This window comes from Ischnura elegans, chromosome 6 (genome assembly GCF_921293095.1).
Source record: "Ischnura elegans chromosome 6, ioIscEleg1.1, whole genome shotgun sequence".
Taxonomy (NCBI): Eukaryota; Metazoa; Arthropoda; class Insecta; order Odonata; family Coenagrionidae; genus Ischnura; species Ischnura elegans.
Window position 1 is genome coordinate 41267425 of NC_060251.1, and position 24067 is coordinate 41291491.

The 24067-nt window shown below is 38.4% G+C and overlaps 1 protein-coding gene across 1 annotated transcript; it reads right to left on the bottom strand.

The window, feature by feature from the left end:
- Positions 1–1791: 1791 nt before the first annotated feature.
- LOC124160235 (zinc metalloproteinase nas-15-like) lies at positions 1792–23029 on the bottom strand. The gene is made up of 8 exons (XM_046536046.1): positions 22789–23029; positions 14223–14441; positions 11982–12099; positions 9906–10084; positions 7660–7728; positions 4461–4570; positions 4057–4153; positions 1792–3289 (listed from the first exon to the last, which is right to left on the bottom strand). The coding sequence occupies exons 1-8, from the start codon at positions 22997–22999 to the stop codon at positions 3171–3173; spliced, it is 1122 nt and encodes a 373-aa protein (XP_046392002.1). The 5' UTR covers positions 23000–23029; the 3' UTR covers positions 1792–3170.
- Between the last annotated feature and the right edge of the window lie 1038 nt (positions 23030–24067).

The following is a 24067-nucleotide window of genomic DNA, read 5'->3' on the forward strand; positions in this document are numbered from 1 at the left end:
TTTTTTCACGCTGTATTGACTGGTAACGATGGTTACCTGACGTGGAGTACCTTCACATGAGTGAAGATCGGCTTGCATTCGTGGTTATGGTGAAGACCAGCGACTACTGCTGCTCTCAGCTTTCAGTAGCCGCAGAAGATTTCCCTTTAGGAAACGTCATCAATCGACTGATGTCATCGGTTACTGCACCGTACTGCCATTTGATTTCGGAACGCTTTGGCGGTACTGCCAGTGAATTTCGGAACGCATCCAATATTGTACTGTTATTGACGCCAGATATAGTATAGTTGTTAATACGTATGAAGTCTCCGTTAGCGTAATTAGAAGCTTTAGAAGATGAGCAATAATTTGATTTGTTGTCATTCTCACATGTACACGCGATTGTCGTTTTCCAATTCCTTACCACTATCTGCTTGCCCTTCAGAAATTGTAGGATCCAATTTTGTTGCTATGGAGTGAAATGGCAGAGGAAAAGCAGTAAAGGAGCTGTTGGGGCTCCCTCATTTATGCGAGTTATTTTTGTATTCGTTCCGTGTCCATGGAGGTAATTCGATTAATATATAATGTAAGTTGATTGCATATAAATCGGGAAAAAAAGGAAGAAAGTAATTACTCTGTGTCAGGCTAGTGAATGTGCTATTTATTAGTTTCTTTCATCACAGCAGGTGTTACCACATTAAGTATATTAATTATACGCTGAGGTAGCACCTGCTGCGATTAAAGTAACAGCACATTCACTAGCCTGACACCGAGTACTTAATAGGCTACTTTACAGAGTATACCTACTCTGTGGTAGTAGTGTGGTACTACCTAGGATTGGGAGAATGGGTTACGTGTATTATACGTTACGTTTTGGTTTTAAGGCTCAAAGTTATAGCGATATCCACAGGGGCTAATTAGGAGTAGGAGAGACTCCTTGCGATAAGGTATGCCTGAGAAAATAAAATGTATTGCTACTATTAGTGTGGTATTCTAGCTTTATATGTCTTGATTCACTCCTGAGTCTCCAGTATTTTGTTTCCGCCACACTATTTTCTCACCGGTCGTCGGAGGATAAAGGGAGATATGGTGATGGATGCATCAAGGTTTCCGGAAATTATATAGTTGAACTGAACAGAAATGTATACGTTGTATGTTATTATTTTATAGCTCTCTACTCGGTAATTATTAAAAAAATATATATCTTGAAGTCTTACTCTTGCCGAAGCTAGTATTACATCACTTACGTGAAATAGGTGTAAAAATAGTCCTGGGCGATTTTTCCATTTCCCCTTAGGCGAGGATAATGCGAAAAAGACATTTTACGTGCGGTCTACAATTCGAGAATACTTCATAATTTCCTTTGGGGTATTTATCCGATAAGCATTCTCCTTGTATCGTAGGAAAACAATACCAATCGTCTTTTATTTTGGTGGAATTAGAAACTGGGCATATATATGTCACTGCAATAGGTCATTTCAAGGATCGAGATTAATTAGAATGGGCCTACCATCCCATCCCTTTTGTGTGTAGCAGCGCTAAATAATTTTCTGAGCTTTTAAGTTTAGCTTTTCTGAATTATTTTCTTGAAATAAATTTTAGTTTTTATCCTTTCATTTCACATTTTTATTGATTGCAATTAAAAGTACACTTTTAATAATAAATTTCATATAAAATTTATTTTTGAGTTTTCAGCTAAATCCTAAAATAGGTGGCACTTGAATATCCTCCAGTTCTTTCAATTCTTGAGACAGGCTTTAGCCAGTCTAATAGGAGGGCTAAATAAATAAACCAAGTTTTTCACAAATGATATACAGCATTAAATCACTTTCTAAGGTTATGCGAGGCACTCTACATGGGTTGAGTGGGTCTCCACTAACTGCATCGTAACATCACATCCGAAGAGCACTATATTTCCGATTTGTATTTCATTGGCAATTTAAGCTAGTGCAAAACATGAGATTTACACCTTACTAGATCCTATTCCTATGTTAGAGTGAATTCCCTGATGAACTGATTAAAGGAAAACTTTCCATTCTGGGATAATAGATTTTCTTTGGATATTTATGCCTTAAAATTTCACGTACAATCATCTGCGTTTCGTGAAAGATCGGATCTCAAAAGATCATAAGCTGATATTGATCGTGCCTTAGCTGCCATGAGGGACACTTATTTGTGTAATTTATCTCGAAAACATTACAATTCTGTGTAAATTCCAGTGCCAAAGAACGGCCACTTTTCTTCAAGCGAAGAAAAGTAGCCGTTTTAAAAAGTGGGCACTGAATAAAGGTGACAGATGGTAAGATTTTCAGGAATGAGTAATGAAGAAATGAGCCACTAATTAACATGCTGCCTATAACTGGCATGGTTATTCGAATCTTTTTTAAACTTAAATGCCACTGTCTGGGGTATAAAAGGAGCAATAACAATTGCAGACTGATTTGGGACGGTTTTTTTTATTTGACCTCAATCGAGCTCTTTTACGAACCTTTAGTATCTAGATCGGAAGAGGACGCGTAGCAAAAAATGTTACTGACTCCGTTGGCACGGTTGATTAAAAATTTTTGAGTTCTTTTGAACGCTTTTAAGAACCTCGAATTTCCTAGATCAGAAGAGATTGCTTCGCGAAAACGGTTACTGACTACGTTGGGACGGTTGATTAAAAAAAATAATTTTTGACCTCTTTCTAACGCTGTTAAGAACCTGATTGGAAGAGATCGCTTTCATAAAAATGTGACATAGAATGCTGTTGGAAGTAAAGTCCTGGATTCGGGCTCACGGAAGACAAAGAAATGTGGCTGCTGGCCGTTGAAGGAGTTAGTTGCTGAAAATCTGCAAAGTTAATGCGGGAAATGCCTTCAGTCCCTGGGAAAAATGACCACCTTTGGTGGTGGCCGTCAAATAGGGGTGGGGGCTAAATAGTGGTAGGTAGTCACTTGGGCGGGTTGCACTAAAGTGCCCTTTCAATGGAGTAGCGGACGTTCATTCGAGAAATGAGTCAAATGAGAGAGCGGATGTTATAAATTTGAATTTACACTTTTTTGTGCTTTGATCGATCCTCTTGAGTTTCCCATGGTAAGGTTTCATTACTTCACTTTTCTTTATCTAGTTCGGGTAAAAAATTACAATATAATCGCACACGTTCACTCGATAGTCTATCTCTTGGAGTGGGAGAAACAATTACGATTATTTTACGTGCAAGCTCCGCAGGAACTAGGACATATTGCAGTCATGTAGTTGGCGTTGTTGTAGCACTCTCCGGAACGCGCCCAAGCCAAGCAGTGGACATGGCGATCCATGCAGCGGAACTCTGTGAAGAAAATGTTAAAGAAAAGGATATCAAACTGTAGAATATGCATGTAAAATCATAGTCGTTTTGTGATTACAATAATTATAGATGGGCGGAATCCCAGTGACAGAGCTTTCGCTATTAATTAGTATATGTTAATATATTTCAACTTCAAATAGTTCCATTTTAAATAAAAATATATTGTGAACCTGGTGGTTTTTTCCAATGGTGGTTATTAGAACGTTAGTTAAATTTTAATTTCTGTAGGCTGTATATCGATGTATAGATAGAAGTGAAAAAATTCATGGTTTTTGTAATTAAAAGCCTTTAATTGTGAAGAAAAAATCTCCCTCCAAGTTCCATTTAAAGATACACATCAACATATAGAGATCCTCCAATAATAAACGTCATCACGGTTATAATTCTTCACAAGGAATAATGCGTAGAGTTTCTCCTGCCCTCCGTACCGCAAACGAATTAAAAATTCAAATACCCCTCATGTTTTTGGTAGTTTATCATTCGTAATGAATCTTTAACCCATTATAACCAAATTTTACTAATAAGTAACATCAAAACTGTATATATTTTCAGCTCTATGTACGAAAGATTTAAAATACGTGTTATTTTGTGCAGTACTGGTTAATGGCAAAATATGTAGCTGCCGCAATAATTATGATCGTGTAAAACAATTTCACATTAAAAAAATGAGACGTCTTAATTTCTCCCAGAAGCAGCTCTGGGTTAGAAAGGGTTAATTTTCTGTCAATGAAATAATATAAATTTCTTACCATTTTTCGCTCCAGATATCACATTATCAGATACCCCTCCACTCCAACCGCCTGCTCTTCTGCACCGGTAAAGGCGGTTCAACTTCCATAGATCTATCTGCTCGCCATCAATAAAAGAGAATGCAAAAAATATCTGATTCAGTTGCTCTGTTCAGTTTTTATGATATTTTTAAGTGATTCGGCATAAAGCATGGTTTTTAATCAGAGTATTTAAACTTGAGAGCCGAAGTAATCATCACCTTAATTTGGTTTTCAGAATACTTGTGTTAAAATGAGTTGATAAGGTGAACCACGTAAAAATGTGGAAAGTACTCTCCAGAAATATAGGTTATATATAATTTATTTAAAAAATGCCCAGTTTTAAATTATAATTCCTCACAATAATCAAATCAGATTTGGCTTACGTCGCTGAATCCGTAACGTTGTCCGATAGGTGTTCCCCTCTTCTTAGGCAGAATTGTCGGTGACGAATAATCTTTGGAGAATGAAAAAGGATCGTAGTGCATCACAGAACCTGTCGGAATAATAAAAAATTAATAAATTTTTCGATTTATGAATTTGGCTGAATAACTTTAATCAAAGATTATTTTTCATTCGTCTAGTTGAAAAATTTACCAATAAGATATAGTATTCAGCGCTGAGACTTTTCGACATGCCATATATATTCTTTTTAAAATTTCCATTTACCTCGTAGCTTAACCCCTTCCACTTCAATTTATTTTCTGAATGTCGTGCTGCTATCCTCTAATTATTTATCCTGTGGTTCTTTTTAAATAGAATAGTAGGTAATAAAATGACATTTTATAGTTTTTAATCAACGTATAAAATTGAAGTTCAAAGTGATTATTATTTCATATTTTCAAGTATTTAGTTAAATAAATCGATTTCACAGCTATCGCTACTCGTATAAAATCATTTCATTACTTCAAAATATTTATATTGTTCCAATAAATAGTGCCAAAATTATGAAGTTTCGAAGGCGAGCTACACTTGTCATTGCGCGATTTGGCTCCGGAAGTCCATGACGAGCTGGACTTATCGTTTCAGCGCAAGGGGTTAATGCATGGATTATTTTATAAAGATATGCTACAACGACCTCACTATATAACAACCTTTATTCATGAGCAGAGGCACCAAGTTCTTTGATAGTTTTGAATGTATCTAGATTAATTGGGAAGTAGTCGGCCATATTGTCCTCAGCGGAAGTAATGCGATGCATAGACTTTTTTGGACTCAATTCATTCAATTACTTATCGAAAAAATGCTTCCGTCATTTCACCGTGAAAGTTTACCATAAAGTCTTGCTTCTAAGCATAGCATACTCATTCTCGTTTTTTAGTATGGCGTTTAATTTTATTTGTCGTTTTTTCCGATTACATGATATTGTGCTTATTGAGTGAAACAGTATTGCATTAATTCTGATTTGATACTGAAGTTAAGTAGCATCAAAGTCAATTGTATATTGCGAAATTCAACTAAAATCACGCTTAAATTATAAAATCAGGTTGTGTAAACGGTGGTATTTAGGTAGAATATTGTAAAGATATTGTGCTTGGAAAGGAAAATTATCTCCAGTGAATCAAGTTTAACTATTTAAGAAGAAGAATAGATTACTGTTGCGTCGCCCAATGATGGGAGTTCTTATTTAGCAAGAGTCACATTATTGGAATATGGGCTGAGAGGGGGCAGAGAAGTTTTCGAAGCCAACGATTAGAAATTCTGTCACGAGGAAAACCCTCGGAATCATCATTGCCATTCGGGAATTTCCGGCAAGCGACCTTGACATCGCCGCCACATTCTTAAAAACAATTGGCACCACGGTAGAGGAGAGGCCTTTTTATTTACCTACGTGCTGAGGAAGGAAATTGCCGTTTTCTTAAATCAGTGCTCTGGCGTGAGGGGAAATAAATGTCAATATTAACGAGTCCGTCTCGGCCTGATATTATTCTGAGCAATGTCTATATCGGTATGGTATACTTTTCGGAGGAGGCGACCGACAGCTTAGCTCATTTGCGCCATGAGGGAAGGTTAGGTAAAGCCTGAATCACACGATCATTTTTTTTCGTCGCGAAAGTAATCACTATCGAGATCACTTTTCCCGTCGCGAAAAGCAATCGCTCTAGTGATCATTTTTCTGAATCACACGGTCACTCCCGCCGTCGCTTTTCGCATCCTTTCCAATATCACAGCTCGTTGTCATAGGACCCACATCACGAAATATGTAGCGTGATTCTTTATTTATGTCGTTCCTACAATTGTCAAACGTTGCGCTGCAATCGCTCCATAGGGGAATGCGTTCCCATTTGCTGATATGGGGTTTTAGTGACGGTTTTAGCGACGGAAAAAGCGACCGGACGAGTGATGAAAAATAGCGATGGGAATCCTCATCGCGATCGCGAAAAACAATTGCCGGCGACGATCATTTTGCGCAGTGATCGCGATAGTGATCACTTTCGCGACGAATAAAAATGATCGTGTGATTCAGGCATAAGGAAGGGTGGAGAGAAACCCGGCGTCGCCATTAGCCTGCTCTTAACGAAAGGCGCCAAGGGGTTCACGGCTTAACGTCCCATCCAACGGTCGGAGTGTTGCGCTTGAAATGTCATCCACACAGCATTCAAGCTGGGATCGGGCAGTCTGAAAATTCTCTGCCACCCCCGGGATTTGAACCCGAGCCGACGAGGTGGGAAGCCAACTCTCTGGCCACCACACCAACCCGATCCCCGCAATGTCTATATCATTCCGGGTAGTGGTTTAACAGTTTTTGGCTCAATTCTCTGAGTTTCGCCAAAATGAGAGTAAAACAACGTACTAAATGGTTATCTATAGTAGGTTAAGGCAATTTGCGTGGGATGGTGATGGTGAAGAAGAGTAGTCATTGAATGTCAAGGTTAGAAAGGAGTTCGTGGCGGTAGGTCAAGGCGCAGCTTGGGGGAGAAAAACAGAATTGCTTTTAAAAACCAAAGTATTGGGAACATTTCGAATCTTAGCAGTATGAACCTGTGGGACTTCTTTACTTACAATGAATGTGTTATTTAATGGAGTTGCTCTGAACATACAACAGTTGTTCCTTGTTCCCAGATATTGCATACTATCTTGTAGACCTCACCACATACCCGAGCGTCTACTAATTGATTTTTTGGAGCGCTGTATAATGTCATAACTTTTCTGGATATTTTAATAATTTTTAATTTTAGGAAACACTTTGGGTAATAAAATCCAACCTCCCCCTTCCAAGGTAGAATTGGATTTCGATTGAACTCTTATGAAGCTAAGAATACTGGGAAAACTTTATGGTTTATGTTTCAATCTGTTATCGAAATAATTTTATGGCTATTTTTTCAATTGTAAATGTTGTCTTGAGCCGTTTGTCTTGAGAATGACGCTGTAGCCGTCGATGCTAGTCGATAGCAAATAAAAGTTTGTGGAACAGCACTGGGTTTTTTGCTTCATCAATTGTTAATTATTATTTTCACCATGAGGGAAAAACCCTCATGCCCTCGTAATCCTTTTATCGCAAGACTGTTTCGTCCAACTTCGTGTCTAGGCTTGAGAGATGAAATGAGTTCACCTGCGTTATATTTTTATGTCGAATTGACTCACCTGTGTCGTAGGCAGCTCCAAGATCTGTAACGAACTGCCAACTCAACCGCTCAAAGTTATACTCCATACCTGAAACACAACAAGAAACAACCTTTGAATCGCTGATCCAGATATTCGATTGAATTAAGCACGTAAAATTCGATGGGATAAAGTAATGTGTGAAAGTTTTAATGAATAGCGTGTCTTAAATTTCATATGTTGACATGTATACTTAGTTGGATGATGATGATCGTTTTGGTTTCCCTGCATTTGTCTTTTTTGGCGAATGACTTTTCCTCCTACGTTTTAACAGGTATCCAACCGGAATATTCCTCTTACAGTGGAACAAAATTGGCTAGGAAACACCGAAATATCATTATCTATATAGGCGTGAAGAGACCTCTCACTAGGCGATGCCAGGAATTTACTGACAATGAGTGGCATTCGAATTGTAACATTGCACAGTGGTCCGATATAGTTGGAAAATAGCGGAGAATAGTCTAAAATGAGTTTTTTACATAGAGACTTGTAACTTTTATAAATACTCAAAAATGGTTACCTATTGTAGATGTATGTTCCGTTTTGCATAAATATTTCCGTTATTGAGATTCACTAGCACTTTGACCAATTAATCAAAAACACGCGTGCTCTTGTGTTTCTTCGAAAACCTTAGAATTTAAGCAGGTGGTGTGGCGTTCGTATAATATTTATGGAATAAATAAGTAAAGTACCTTTAAACTGGTGCTTTGCCTACATTTTCCATGACTTTTGACGATTTTTGCTCTCATATGTTTGGTTTTGTAACGCAAAATAGCGTAGTACCTATCTGTTTTTCACGTGAAATTTGACATAAACTAGTCGTTATCTTTCGTTTACGGAGTATATAACTTGGAAAATTTACGTCACAGTGTTGATATTTCTTAAGAATACTCAGCAGAGATCTTACAAAAAAGTTTGAAATAAGCTCTTATAAAAAAATTTTTTTTAAAAACCAGCCTTTATATTTAGATTACAGGGGATGAGCAACGTTTATATATGACACAAAGCAAAAATACAACATGTTTTGGGGGGCTATAGGTTGACTGGGGGGTGGTTAAAGGGGAGTTGGAGAGAAAAAGTTATATTTTCATGTATTGTCATCGGAAATGAAGAAGTGTGCAAAATTTCAGCGTTTTTGCTTCACAGGAAGTGAGTCAAATTTCAGTTACAAGATTTGTACCAGACAAACAAACAGACAAACAGACAGGTTGGTGAGTTGATATAAAGGCTGGAAAAAGGAAAAGGAAATGACAGAGATGTTTCGATCGCGCGTCAAGGCTGAGCTACATGACACTGGACCCTGAGGCTCGGTAACCGCAGTCGATTTTTCAAGTTTTTTTAACCTTTATTCTGGAAAATCGTCATGTAAAGCAAGACACGCAGTCAGTATTGACCTAACACACTCTACTCAGGAGATTACCAGGATTATGGATCGATCGACATAACGCATTTCTCTAGTGAAGATTTTAAGGATTGAATATTTGTCGGAACCATCCCACATATATAAAAATTATGCTTGGGAATAAGTAAGGTTAAGTCGAAAGAAAAAAAAAACTGTTTCCGGGATAACATAGTCAATGCGGCCTCGGGTCAAATAATTTAGAGACTACTGACCTATCATAATTGTCGGAGATTGCTCGAGAATGAATCATAGACTTTGTCTTAGGCTCCTTGCACACACACCGATTTTGGACGGCCGGTAAAATATCGGCTGTCCACATTCCAATCGTGAACAATTGGAGGGCACTGATCGACCATGCACCGGTAAAAACAGCACGGTTTTAAATCGTTCACGGCTGAAACCGTTTGGTGTGAAAGTGTGCATTTAATTACGTGGATCACTAAGCAGAAAAACGATACGGTAGCCGTGTGGCCCCAATGGCACTGGACGGCTGCAATGCGATTAAAAACCGTGCCCGTGTGTTAACCGAACAATGTGAAAGGTCTCATAGACTTATTCAGTGGACTAATAGAAAAAGCCCCGTGCTGTTTTTTCACGCACGGGCGAAACCGTGTAATGCGCAAAGAGCGGTAGCAATAAAAAGCCGGTTAGCAGCCGGCCATTACCACTGTGAATCTCGAAAACCAAGCAAGTGATCGTTTGACCGGTTAAAATCCTGCGTATGTGCGAGCAGCGTTCCACTGATAAAATATCGGTCGGTATTTCTACCGGCCATCCAAAATCGGTGTGTGTACATACAAGCAGCAGAAAGCCCTTGTCTTCTTACCTCGTCGGATGTTGTTCCAGAGGATGACCACGTGCTCGTCTCTGTCGGCCCTGCTGTGCTCGTGCCAGAACCCCACGGCGTGCAGCAGTTCGTGGATGACCACGCCCCTCTGCGCGCAGCCGTAGCCAATCGACAGGGCCTGAACCCCGTAGCCAGCTCGTCCCACCAGGCTGCTACATCTGATCGACGACGTGAAGGTAAAAGGAGACTACTAATTTACAATCTGTCGACATTGGGCTCATTTAGAAAATTCTTTTTTTAATTAATTTAGTTATATATGTGGATCGTTATGTGAGAGGTTAAAGAAAAGGCTTGTGAAGAGCCTGGGCGGGGCCGGTTTAAGCGGTAAGGAAAGCACGCGATCGCGTAGGGCGCCAAGCAAAAGCGGGCGCCTAAGCGCTCAGTCCAATGTTCAGTACTAATCATACAAGGAGATTTAAGGTCGAGGGTTTGATTTGAGGGGGAAGGGAATGTTATTCGTCTACACTAGAAAAATGTCTTGAACCGGCCCTGAGCCTGGTACATATCTTTGGATCATATCGGAAGGGAAGCATGAGATGAGTTAGATGTAACATTTTTCCTTTTTGGAATGTTCGCACTCATTGTGCCTTTTGCACTACTTAGGCAGCTCGTTAGAAGGAAACAGATGCAGCAATAACGAGGACAGGAAGAAAATTGCATTATCAAAGGAGGCATTCATGAACACAGTGGCGTAACTATGGCGATGAGGGGATGGATCCCCCTACGAAGCCCCAGAGAAATAAAAAAAGATTCAAACTTTATGTCTAGTTTTGACGTATAATAACTCCATCTGCATAAAGTTAAAGATCATTTATTAATGATGCAAAATGTGTTAACAGGAGTATCATTTTTCAAAAATTTCCCCGTGCACGTTTCCACGTTGCATGGGGGGTATCGCCCCCCCTCCCAGGCCTCCCCTCTTCCCCCAAGGCATATTCCTAGCCACGCCACTGCGTGAATAGGAAGGACCTTTTGAGAAGATCCTCATGTAAGAGTTTCAAGAAAAGGCTGGTGAAGAGCATAATCTGGAGTGTAGCACTTTACGGTGCGGAAACATGGAAACTTAGGAAGGACTACCAGAAAAGACTGGAGGCGTTCGAGATGAGGGTCTGGAGAAGAATGCAGCAGAGAGTAAAGTCGACGGTGTGTAGGAGAAACGAAGAAATGCAGGATATGGTGAGTGAGGGGAGGCAGCTTTTAGACTAGATACGGATGACACAATGTATGGATGGGGGGAGTACTTAGCGGGGGTAAGATGTTGAAAACATTGTTAGATGGCAGAATGTTGGGCATACGAGGGAGAGGAAGGAAGAGAATTTATTTATAAATGAAATAAATTAAATTATAAAATATAAAGACTTTATTATGAATTTTAGTGGGAAGTCCATGAAGGTAGGGGTGACTGCCAGGATACTTCTCGAGTACTCCATGGAAACCTACCTTAATCGGTAGGCAATGGCGGATCCAGGATAGGGACAAGGGGGGGGGGCTAAGTGGGGGTTGGAAAAAATTACCATTCTATCTAGTGTAAATTGGATACCCAAAGGGGTATCCGAAGGGCTATAGCCCCCTAAGCCGCCCCCATAGATCCGCCACTGTCGGTAGGATACTTAAATAATAATAAAGTTATTTATTCTGATTTGCTATTCTCATATCCATGCTTATTGGATTTGTCAGTTGATTATTTAATTTAAGTTCTAATGAATAGTCAAAATGAAGGGTGGTAGTGAAGGCTGATCGCGTGCTCTACTGTGTAATTTCCTTCATGGCTACTGACGTTTCGGAGTACGAGTCGCACTCTATTCTTCGTCCTTCTCCATATCCAGAAACGTCTGCAGCCATGGAGGAGAGTACACGGTGGAGAACCCGAAAAATCTTCACTACAAGCATACTCCGGGAAAGCATTAGATTTTTATTCAAGGAAGGGTGAATTATAATCATCCGGGTGAATTATGAATGGGAGAGCAATTTGGCAGATACATGAATCAGGTTATAACTCTTTCTTGTCTTTCTTAGGTGACCATTTCCTCTAGTTAATGGCCCTGAGTTACTCACCCCTCGCCCTTCAGGATGTAAACATAGTCTTTTTGCGTCGACCTGGGGATGAACCGGATGCAGCTTCTTCTGTGGAACTCCAAGATTGCTGAAGCGATAGCTGCTCTTTCATTTTCGTCTGAAAAATACATTGGAGACTTACGATATAGTTTTAATCAATCGTAATAAGCATTCGAGTGTAATAAAAATTTGTTCAAGTTGGCCGAAAAGAGGCATGCTTGGTGTCATCACTCGTCAATCTTTTAGTTTAGACATGGGAAGTCTTTGTCAGTGTCATGTTGGTTTGTCGGTGTCACGGGTCATTGAGATAATTATACGTGACCACCTGAATCTAAAGAAGTAATTTATTTTGGTTTCGAAATATCGATTTTACGTGTGTCAGGTTTAGGATAAATGATAAAGAACTGTGATCCAAACTTGAAATAAGTCATGGTGATAATTAAATGAGAAATTTCGACTTTTTCTCTGAGTTCAGGGAAGCGCTATGTAAGTAGCTTATATCATCTTTAATTATTACTGAAATTAATAAGTAATTCGAAGAGAATAAGTATGGGGACGTGGCTACAGTTTATCTTAAAACATTCAGTATGCCGTTGTTGATTCCCTAACCATTTACGAGGCACGGAAAGGATAGGGTAATCTGTACATTGGCTTAGATTATCCAATTATTCATAATTATTAAATCATAGGCCTTAAAGGATATAATTTTATACTTATAATTATGAAAAGTCACAATTGAATTCAACGGAGGACATTTTATTCCGTAAGAATAAATTGTGATTCGGACGCCATTTAAATTACGTTGAGTGAATCTTATTTTAAGTGCTTGCACGGAAAATCTCTTGAATGAGATTTTTCTTACGAAATCATGGATATATACTGGGTATTAGCTTACGATATAGGCCACGTATTGTCGAGATCACTCATTTTTTATCCCTTCGAATGAAGGGAAACCTGAGGAACTTCTAGCGTCGTAATTATATTTTATCTAATAGCGATCGTGAGCCGTATTCAGTCAATTTTACAAATGAGGACGATTTAAAAAAATTTCAGACTTCAATGGTCGAACTTATTGATTTGTAGACGACTAAAATATATATTATAGCATGAATGCCATCTTGCGCTTTCTATATAATATGAGCAAGAAAATAAATTTATAACATATAATATTGTCATGATATATATTTATGCCAAGCGTATTAACTATAGAGGGTGTTTCAGGAATCTGAAATACTCCAAGAGGTGGTTGGAAAGGACAAGTTTATTTTCCCTTAACATTGGGTCGCAACTCCGTAGTTACTAAACTATGGCAAATCAAAAATTATTTTTGGGTGCACTTTGCAGTTAGGTACCATGAAAACGGTTTTTCATGAGTACACCACCTTTTAGAAATTTTATTAAACTATCTGGATTTTAAAGACATTAAATAATTAGGGTTGGACGAAAATGTGCGATTGAAATTGTATGAACCAATTAATATTGTTGCTTAATTAAACGAGAACTGAGAGCGAGTATCACCAACACAGTCTCACCCATTTTGAGAATTTGCATACAATTTCAATGGCAAATTTTCGTCCAACTGTAATTATTTAATGTCCTTAAACATCGAGAGTATTAGACAAAATGTCGAAATGGCTGGGTAACAAAGAGAAAATGTTTTCATGGTAGTTGCGAAGTGCATCCAAAAAATGTTTGCACTGCCATTGCTTAGTGACGAAGGAGTATCGATCCCATGTTTAAGGCCAAAAAATGCTAAATATTGTCTCCCCTACCACCTCCTTGTGTATTTCAGATTTCTCCTGAAATTTCTCCTAAATGTAAAGGCATTAATTTAAACTATGGAGGCAAGGGCGTATCCAGGATCAAAACTAGAGGGGGGCAAGCATTGGTCGTTCAAGTTGTTACACAAAAAAGATTATGAAGGCAAAATTTTCAAGAAAAGTATGACTTCGCTTTATTAGTTTTTAAAAGTATATCCTCGGAAAAATTTTTTGTTTTAATTACATGTTTCATACTAATACCAGTTTTCTTGATTTGAAAGAAAATTTGCTCAAAAATTTTGTTTTGAACTACATTTGCAGGGCAGTTGACCCCCACTGCCCCCCGTTGGGTACGCTCATGCATGGGGGGACACAAATTTTATATGTTTAGGAATATAAATGTATTCCATAGAGGTTAGGAAAAAGAGTTCGATTGTGCCAGTATTCATAGCTCTCAGAATAGGTTTTCGTAAGCACTCACCAAAGGCTATTGAAATGACGTACGGCACTCTTCCGTCGGGCCACAGGAGGTCTTCGAATCGGACGGCATTTCGCACCTCGGCCAGCTCGGTCGTGCCTCCCCTGGCTGCTGCCCTGAGGTTCTCGGCTGTGACCCCGGCCACTCCCGCTATGTCGCCCTCGAACAGATCCTCAGACTCCGGTGTGGGCTGGGGAGACGATGGAGACTCTGGGAAAGACCCTGGAAGGAGAGATTACACGTGTATGGAAGCGAAATTGTGAAATAGTTTATGTTTAACGTTGAATAGTTTCTTGGAGTACTATAAGTCTTGAAGAATTTTAATTCAAATTGTTGCCAATGTTTTGGTATATTTCTTCACCGTATCAGGGCTATTATGCAATTAATTGGATTAGTTAGTTCGAGGCTTCAAACGCTTATTGCATTTTTGTTGAAAAAATCCAATTAATCGATTTATATTTCTTGACCTCAATAATTTAGTGATGAATAACGCCTTGGAGTACAGTTCTGACCTGTACTACCAGACATTGTCCATAATTTAATCCGATTAATAGCATAAAAGCCCTGTTGAAGGTGTATAAATATATTGAAACTTTGGCAAAAGGTGTATAAAAGTACCTTTAGATTACCCTTCATTTCTAAGGATTTTATTATTCGATTTTGCGGGATCACTAGTTGACTTACCATACTTTTGGTTTGATACTCCGCTGTTAGGACATTTGAATGAGGTTGAGGAAACATTTTTATTGAAAAAAATCGTGTTGGTAGTGGCACTCTGTGAATCAGAAACGTAGAACTTTGGTAAATCTTTACTGAAATGACTTGAAGCTTTCGAGACCTGTTGCTGGCTTCTGGTGCTTAAGATCGACTGGACGGATAGGGTGAGACAAGAAGCAGTACAATGTAAATATACTGAGTATGGCCAAAATGGCTGAGTTCTGAGAAGAATGTACTCAGTACATTCTTAATTTCAACTAAGGCACATGTCTCGGAAATTACGTGTGTATGTAATTGTTGTGTGTATCTGAAAGCTAGTTAGTTATCACGTGGTGTTAGTTTTTTATGTATTCATAGCAATTGGATTCTTATAATTGAATGTCCCAGCGATAAGAAAATAAAAATAAAAACAGAATTGAATTGAAGAAAACTTGCATCATTTATTGATAGCACCAGTTCTTTGGGAACAATGTATGATGGTAGCCCCAAAACAGATTCAAAAGGGTACTTATTTATTCATGTGCTTTTGTAAAGGGCATACTGTAATTGTCTTTAGTGGAATAATGTAATATTATTATCAAATGATCTGTGTAATTGAAGCGTGGGTCAGGTAATCCTCTATTGACTCGGGTAGTCGCGATTTTATCGCTTAAACGCCTATTATTTCTCTTCCAAGTAGTGTTGATTCTCAAATGAAAGTTCAAAGTCTTAAATGAGGTCAAGGCTGGGACCACTGCAGCTCACGGACTGAGTTAGAGTCGCAGAATTATCGAGGAAGCTGGACCAGCCGGGTGAGATAGATAATGGGATGGTGAAAGTGATTTCGTAGGACGGATGAGGAATGGTTGAGTTCGCTGGAAAAAAGGAACGGGCAGTCCCGAAGGTGACGTAGTCTGTGAGGCCATTAGATAATTTTTGATAATTCAGCTCGCATTTCGCGGAAACGTCAAAAAATTTCGTTTAAGATGTGGTGAAGGGCAGGTGAGGAAAGTGTTGAGATTTCGCGGGAAACGTTGCCGAATACGCCGTAGCCCGTTGCGTAACGCGAATCACATCCATCGTGGTTTATACCGGTGCGAAATTCATACGAAACTTACTGGTTGTAACTATCTGGAAACATTACCTACATCTACAAAACATCCTGCGAGCCACCTCTAGGGTGTTTGGTATGGGGTGATCAATCACCAGTATGCAGCATGCAAAAGGACCCCACATACTTGCCATACGGTCATAAATATATAAAGCACAATTACATGATATTCTCTCTCCCGCATTATACTCCCGCATTCTTCAAAGCAAAAACTTGCGACGGTTAGTAATAATTCCCATTGTAAATCCGTGCAAGATTGGAACAATAGAATAATATAAACATGCAATGAGTCGTCCTGGTGAGTGACCCTATTCATTTTATTAATCGAGACACCGTTGCTATCCGTAATAACAAGAGTACAGAATGGTATTTTAAATTTCTACGAAACGTGATTCCAGTTTAACAAGGTTATTTCGGCTGCAAAATATCTGCGAAACCCACGTTATAAAAACTTACAGTAAATAATTAGCCATCCAAATAAACCTAATTGTTAACGGGGCAATAACTGATTGTAATTTAAATTGTGATAATTTTTGATCTTTTTCATTCTTTTTCCTCTACTTTAAAAAAATATGTATTGAATAATGTGACAGTGTGATATAGAAAAATTTTGTACCTATATATCAAAATTTTGCATACTTTTTACGGATACATTTATCTTTGTAAGTGTCAATTCAATATTAATTTTACCCAATTGATTAAACTTATTATATATTTATTTTTACCATCATGTGGTCATTGAAGTGTTAAAAAATGTTGAGCGTTTTTATGCTATTACTCGCTTAGCTCGCTGGGGGGGCTCTGCCCCCCCTAGGCCCCCCCGAAAAAGGCCTTCGGCCTGTTATGCTCACTGTGGGAGGTCTTACACTTTTTGTTTGCTACTTGTTACTTAAGGATCGTTTACTTTTAAGCTGGCTAGCTTAGGTATAAGCAATATTTCCACTTTCACGTAAAACGAGCGCATGGTACGTAGGCTACAATGTGAATGTAAATATTTATAAAGAGAAACGTTTTTCTGAGGGGCTAAAAAAGTAAAATAAATTTCTACGAGTTTCTCTAACTTATTCAATTCAAATACAAAAAACGTTGAGACCACGTTCCACTGTAACACCCAATGCATACGTAATATCATAACATAACGACTTTACGAATTACAATGAAAAACACGTTTATTAATTATTTTCCACAAAACAACCAAATTCTTGATATACGAATAAGATGTAACAGCTTTTCCCCTTCGTAAGCGAATTACGTTGGGACTGAATATCAATATCTAGAAACAAATGCGCCTTAGCATGAATTGGGGCTAGTATAACGAATTTTATCGAAATATTATTTATCGTGATCGTGAATGATTTCACTTCAGAAATGCCTCTATTTAAAGTTTTAATGAATCGGGATACACAAATATCTCAGCTTTAATATCCAAAACGCAATGCGCAATAACTCTGGTGAGAACGGAGTGAGTAACGGTTCACAGCCTTTGGTGTACAAGACATTGTGAATGTCAAGATTTCGATAATTTTCACAGTTGAATAACTTAGTCACTCAAGGAAACGTGATTAACGCAAGACAAATAATTGAATAAGAAATACCTTTATTTGCACTTATCTTCCATATTGTATTATTCACTGCCTATTCACTCCTGCAGCTCACGGATAACATTGTACATTAAAAAGGAAATTAACGGAAAAAAGAACGTAAACAAAAATAAAAAGTTATCACCATCACAAAACACGATAATAAAATCATTTTTACCAACCTATATTATGTAAGTCTTGTTAAAAAGTCTTTCTACTACAATCGTGTATCGCCAACAAGATACGAACTATAGTCAACAGCACGAATCATATTTCTAATATGGCATTTAGAGCACTTGTTAACTTTGAAATTAATAACCACCACACTCTCGATGAAATATACCAAAAACAACAACTAATTTCTTGCCTTACATTTCTCCGCTTTTGATTTGAATGCGCTTTGATTTAAACAGATGTTTGTTCTTGCGGAAAGAAGACGCAAAGAAATAGACACTTCAATTATTACTTTCTTAATTTCCTACCTTATATTTATCACTTTTTCGTTTCATTTCCCTTATCTTCTTTCCCAATTTAGCTCCTCTTGTTTGCATAAACAAATATGTTGCTATGATGGTTCGTTTGTATGACTGCCGCGCCGCCATTGGAATTTGGTGGCCATTTTTTGAACTAATCCCCATACACTCAATTTTATATGAATAGACGGATAAATAATTGTAAATTTAGTGTTTTCATAATTTTTCCTGGGGTTTCAGACAATTTTAGAGGGGGTCTTCATTAGACTTTTTGCCGTATCTCGTCTCGTTCGCCCCAAACATTTGTATACGTGAATGAATGAATGAGTGGTCGTTAAGGGGCTTCATGTTATATAGATATAGATTTTGAAAACTAGGAATAGGGAGGAAGTCCGAGCAACAATCATTATTATTATTAATATGCAAAAATGTTGCGTGGGACGGATCGCATTAATTGTCGCTAAAAAGTTTCCGAATCAGAGAAGAAATCTGGCAGTTTGGTGTGCTATTCGCACCCGAAACAATAGGGTTGTTCAAGCCTATCAAAACGGTCTAAAAAAACGAATGTATATCACTTCTGATGTAATTTCATTTTGATTGGGATGAATGACAGATGCGTTGAAAAAGTAATGATGGAATTATTAGCAATCAAAATTCGAACAATTTTAAACGCCGCCAAAAACGGTCGGCCATCTTGAAATAGAGGTGATGACGACACAAGCCTGTACGGCTGGCCTGTACCCTCGATCGCTCGATGCCAAGCTGAGTACTCTGCATGCCGACTGGACATTTGCCAAGGTTATTCCTTATTTTGAAATGGCCTATGTTGTGCATGAAGCTTCCGGATGGATCAAGGCGACATGAAATCCATTCTTCAAGTTAGACAGGCAATGTATGTAGCGTTGACAGGAATTGAAAGTTTTGTATTGCTGCATTTGCTAGGAAACTACGTGCAGTGAACTTTCATTGTGTTTCTAGTGCAAGTGAACACAATTTGTGCCCTTAATGTACCCCTAAGCGAATGATTGCATGTAGACGATGAAGTAAAGAGTGAAGTGAGTTGTGAATGTAACTGCTTCGACGAAATTATTTATTTCTTCCATGCTAGTTCAATCAACCCTATACATTTCGATCTAAGGTATCTAACTATTGCCTAGGGCTTATTTTTCATATTTGAGCTAGTTGTGCTTTAGGGATACATCGAACGCATATTAATTTTCAATCGTTTGTTCGCTTCTAAGTTCCGTTTGATTTTATTACCTATTCATTTTGAGCATTCACGAGTGTTTACATTTCACGAATTTCGTTGCGCTGTTGTTTGTTTTTGTTTTGGTCATATTTTGGTTACGGTAAGAGTACGGGTAAGAGTAATAGTGAAATTCGAAGTTTTTTGATGTTACAACAACCGGTTTAGCTATTTGTTTCAGCCTATTCATTTCATTGTCCTCGAAATGTCAATGTGAAATAACGTAAACTGATTCTAAGTCGTTAGTGATGAGTGAGAAGTGAGGTGTGGAGAATCTTTCGAACTTCAAGGAGTGCAAATTCTTTTAGCGTGTGCATAGTGATTGGAAAACCGATTATCATGTTTTATTAGTGTTTTATATTTATTGTGAGTCAAGTTTTTCATTGAATCAGTTGATTCGGAATATATTCGAACAATTCGTATCAAAAAGACAACTCGTGAAATGTGTACGTTGTAGTGCTATTTATGATATGATGAGCAATAAATATGTACAAGTAAGGGTAATTTTGCTTATTATTACTCTTATTAAAGGATAAATTTGGATTTTCTTTAAACACTGATCTGGCGGCAGACGCTGGAGATCTTGAAAAAAAGTGGAATAACCCTGCTGAGCCACTTAAACAACACTGCAGTAGGGCATCTACAGGCTTGTGACGTCACACATCAATTCAAGATGGAAGTAGGGCTTTTTGGCGTAACGTAAAATTTGTCACTGTTTAAAGCCTTCTCTAAACATGTACAATTAAGAAAATAGCATAATATTATTGTCATTGCTCCTTCTGAAGCACGATCTTTCGATTTCTTAAATAAAAAAAATATGGTGAACAACCCTATTGGCGAGCGGAGACTATTTGCTTATCACATGGATGGTGCCCGCAAATATGAAAACCTCTGCGGTCGCGTGTCCCCTTTTCTGTCTTGATATCTGAAGTTCTTAAAAGATTTGCGGTTTGGAGATACGGTACGTTACGAGATGCTTGCGGAAGATTTCGTAAAATTTGCGTCATAAATTCGGCAGATCATGCGTGGAAAAATTTACCATTGTGCCAACAAGAGTATTAAGTGGTTAAACTTTCCGAGTTTCATAATTTCGGTTCGATTTGAGATATGATGAGTAAGACTTTTCACTGGAACTCTATTCTCTCTTTGTTTCGATCGGTATCGTCTAGTAGTCGTTTTTATCGAAATATTCTTCTCATAATCCATTTGCCAAGTCATCCTCGCATTACGCTATTCCTATGCGTTTCTCCGTTTTATTTATTAGCTGAGTAATTCAGATTATTATTTTAGGATTCGTAATTAATTCCTTACTCTTTGTGTCATTCTCTACACTTCTTCTCCTACCTCAACCACTGAGAAGCAGTATTTTTTGAAAATGGTAGGAGGAGAAATGATGATCTTACTAGCCGTTTCAGGCCTTACCTTACAGAATCAATAAAGAGCTGTGATTGCAAATGACATAATATCTCTTCTTCTGACGATAAGCAGTCATGTCGCTTTTCATACCGTTTCATAACCTTTAGTGTTATATTTCGCCGATGGAAATTGGAGCTATTTTACCCCAAGTAACAAACTGAGTCAAATGCTACGGAGTTTGCTTAGTTAGGCTCAATACATAACCAGTATTTACGTCCTTTTTCTTCTGTTTAGCATGTAAGGTTTCGTAAAAAAATTTCGCATCGTAATGAATAATGAAATTTGGGGGTTATCCAATATCTTCATTCGATGGAATGTGAGAAATTATATGCCTACAAATGTAACTGGTTATCTAGTAATACCACGTACATGAAAACTGCATTAATCTTAAGCTGCTGAACCACCCTTTGGACTTCTTTGGCAGTCTTAATAGTCGATACTGGAAGATAAATCCGATGCAAATGGACATACTATAAAAAGAGAAGCTCGGCGTAAAGGATGAGGATTAACGGCTTAAGTCACCAAGTATCTCGGTTTGTTTTTGCTGCATCGGCATTATAATGTCTCCTAGCTCACTAACGTTGCAGCATCCTGGATGGACAAGTTTTTACTTCTTTAGGTTCCATTCATGTGGACATTTCTGTTTCCCTCCTATATTTCCGGTAGGCTTTTTTACTCTGATCTCCATTCGGCTTGGGAGTCAAGAGCGGGTAGATGACCCACAGTGAAGACCAGGTGACCTCGAATTGGCATTACACTATTATCATTTTGGGAAACCATATTGTGAAATTCCATGCCATCGACGTAATAGCCTTAACAGTTGTCCCCGCAGTGTTTTTTTAAGGATAAAGAAATGTATTTAGCCACATATTTATATCTGATTTTCGGTTTCTGCCAACCTCCCCCTCATCTTGTCATGCATATGCTTTTATCTATTATTATCTACTTTTACATTCCTAAATAGAAATTTTTATTTAATGCATTATTTCCCTCCCCTAAAGTTGATAGAGAAAGTTGATAGCACTTTATTATTCACGTTAACAATCGTATTTATCCAATGTGGGGTTAAAATCCTCGAATGGATCTATAAATATTGTAATCAGTCTTTCATGTTCCATAGAAACTGTATTTCCATGTTCCGCATTTGCGACTCGAAATCTTTGCAAAAATTAGTTTATGAAAATGCTGCAATTACGGCCTTTAGTCGTAGCCATTAATCCGTGTCATCTTACTTGCTATCTTCAATTGGGCATTGCAACCGAGCCAAGTCCTCTTTGCTTCGCTGTGCTACCTAACTCTGGAAAATCTATGAGTTACTATGTACGCATTTGTATTTTTTCGTGGATACGAATTATAGAAATTCATGAAGTAAATGAAATATGATGAAATCGGGAGAATTTTTTTTCTTGTGTAGGTCTGTGACTAGTTTGTCTCTAAATAACCTTTTATATTTTACATTTCTAGTTACAGTTAAAAAAATGTAGCAGATATAATGGGTAGTAATCAGTATCACTTGGAGAACTCGAGAGGATTATTTTCCACTAAGGAAAACTAAGATTTTTATTGAAAAGACTTATGGAAAGCATAGACGAAGATAACGATACCTAAGTACTCCTGGCTACCACACCAACCCGATCCCTGCTTTTTTTCTTGTGTACATCTACGACTACAAAAGCTTGTCTCTAAATGACCTTTTTTTATGTCTAAGGGCGTACCCTGGATCATAACTAGGGGGGGGGGGCAAGCCACGGTCTAGGGGGGTGGGCAAACCAAGTTGTGACATTAGTTTATGAGATTATTTCCTTGAAAAAAATAGTAATATTTTAGTTACATAATTTATACTAAAACATATCATCTTTCGTGGGTTTAAAGAAAATTTGTTGAATGCTTTCGTTTCAATTCAGTACTGATTTTGCTTAAAGACTTTTGCGATTTTTTTCTTCTAGGGGGGGGAGGGCAGCTGCCCCTCGCCAGGTACGCCCTAGTTTATGTCACATTTCGAGATATCAATTGGATTAATTAAAAATAATATATATCGCACACTCACCAAACTGGTCAGCGTTGGCGTAGTCCTCCAAAGTCAGGGGTTGTCCGGGGGAGTTGTCAATCGCCTCTTTCGCCGAGTTTCCCGCGGTCTTCGGCGGCTTCGGTGGTTTCACTTGCGCCTCGGGGCCCGATGCCATGGTGGCCGCCATGGCAGCGGTCGAGAGGGCCAACAAAGCGGCGAGTCGGAGGAACATGACCCTATGGATGGACATGCTGAGCGTCGCAGACAAGAGACTCCAGGGGTGCCGGGTGTGGATTGGCGAGCGATGCGTGGGGATGTTGAATAAAAGGCGGAGGAAGAACATTTTTTAAGGGGAAGGGAAGGAGGAAAAGCGAGAAGTGGTGGGGGGTGTTGGATGGACATGCGACTCCCACGCCGGACGTTGGGGGATTTGGGTGTGGGGAACTCTCGAGAGACGCCATCTTGCGATGAGTTGCTCACTCCGGAATATCCCTAATTAATTAGACTCGGAAATTCCGCAAGAGGTTTGTGCGATACTGTAGCATGACATCGTTTCACTGGAAGGAGATCTAACCCAGGTCTTATTGGATATTCACTTAGATGCTGCCATTGTTGGAATTGAACTGACGTCAACCGTTGAGGACTGATAACGTTTTTATAAAAAAAAGCGGTTGCAATTTCAATGAAAAAGCAGTGCAACTAAAGGTTTCATTTTTCGATTGAAACTAATTAAATTATGTTCGCGAATTTTGGAGGAGACTTGTGAGATGCTGTGCAGCGTGACATAGTTTTTTTACCTGAATGAGGACCAATGGGTATGCTTTTCGAGGTAATTCTATTTGGACTGACGCCAACCGACGAAAAATGATAACGTTTTTTTTTTTGCCAAAAAGCGGTTGCAATTTATCTGAAAAATGGTGAACATAGGGGTTTCCATTTCTTTATTCTAACTTACGTCAACCGATTAAAAAGGAAATGGTTTAAATGAGAATGAGGGCCAACAGCTATGAAAAACAGGTGCCTTTTATTTTTCGATTGCAACTGACGTCAACCGACGAAGAATGATAACGTTGTTTTTTTACCAAAAAACTGTTGCGTTTTCCATGAAACATTTTAATTCTGGAGTCTCCAGTTTTTTATCCTAACTTACGTCATCCAATTAGATAGAAAGTTATTTAAAGAGGAATGATGTCCAACGGCTATGGAAAACCAGTGCACCTGAAGGTTTAATGTTTCGATCACTAAACTAATTAGACTCGGGTATTCCGGGTGAGAATTGTGCGATGCTGTTCAGCATGACATCGTTTTTTTTCCATAA

What these genes read in the sequence shown, in the direction of transcription:
- LOC124160235 (XM_046536046.1), bottom strand. Translation starts at nt 22,999, where the DNA reads ATGTCCATCCATAGGGTCATGTTCCTCCGACTCGCCGCTTTGTTGGCC. An exon ending in CGTCATTTCAATAGCCTTTG is followed by an intron (nt 12,100 to 14,222) that starts GTGAGTGCTTAC and finishes TGTATTTTTCAG; the next exon opens with ACGAAAATGAAAGAGCAGCT. An exon ending in TGGAGCTGCCTACGACACAG is followed by an intron (nt 4,571 to 7,659) that starts GTGAGTCAATTC and finishes TTATTCCGACAG; the next exon opens with GTTCTGTGATGCACTACGAT.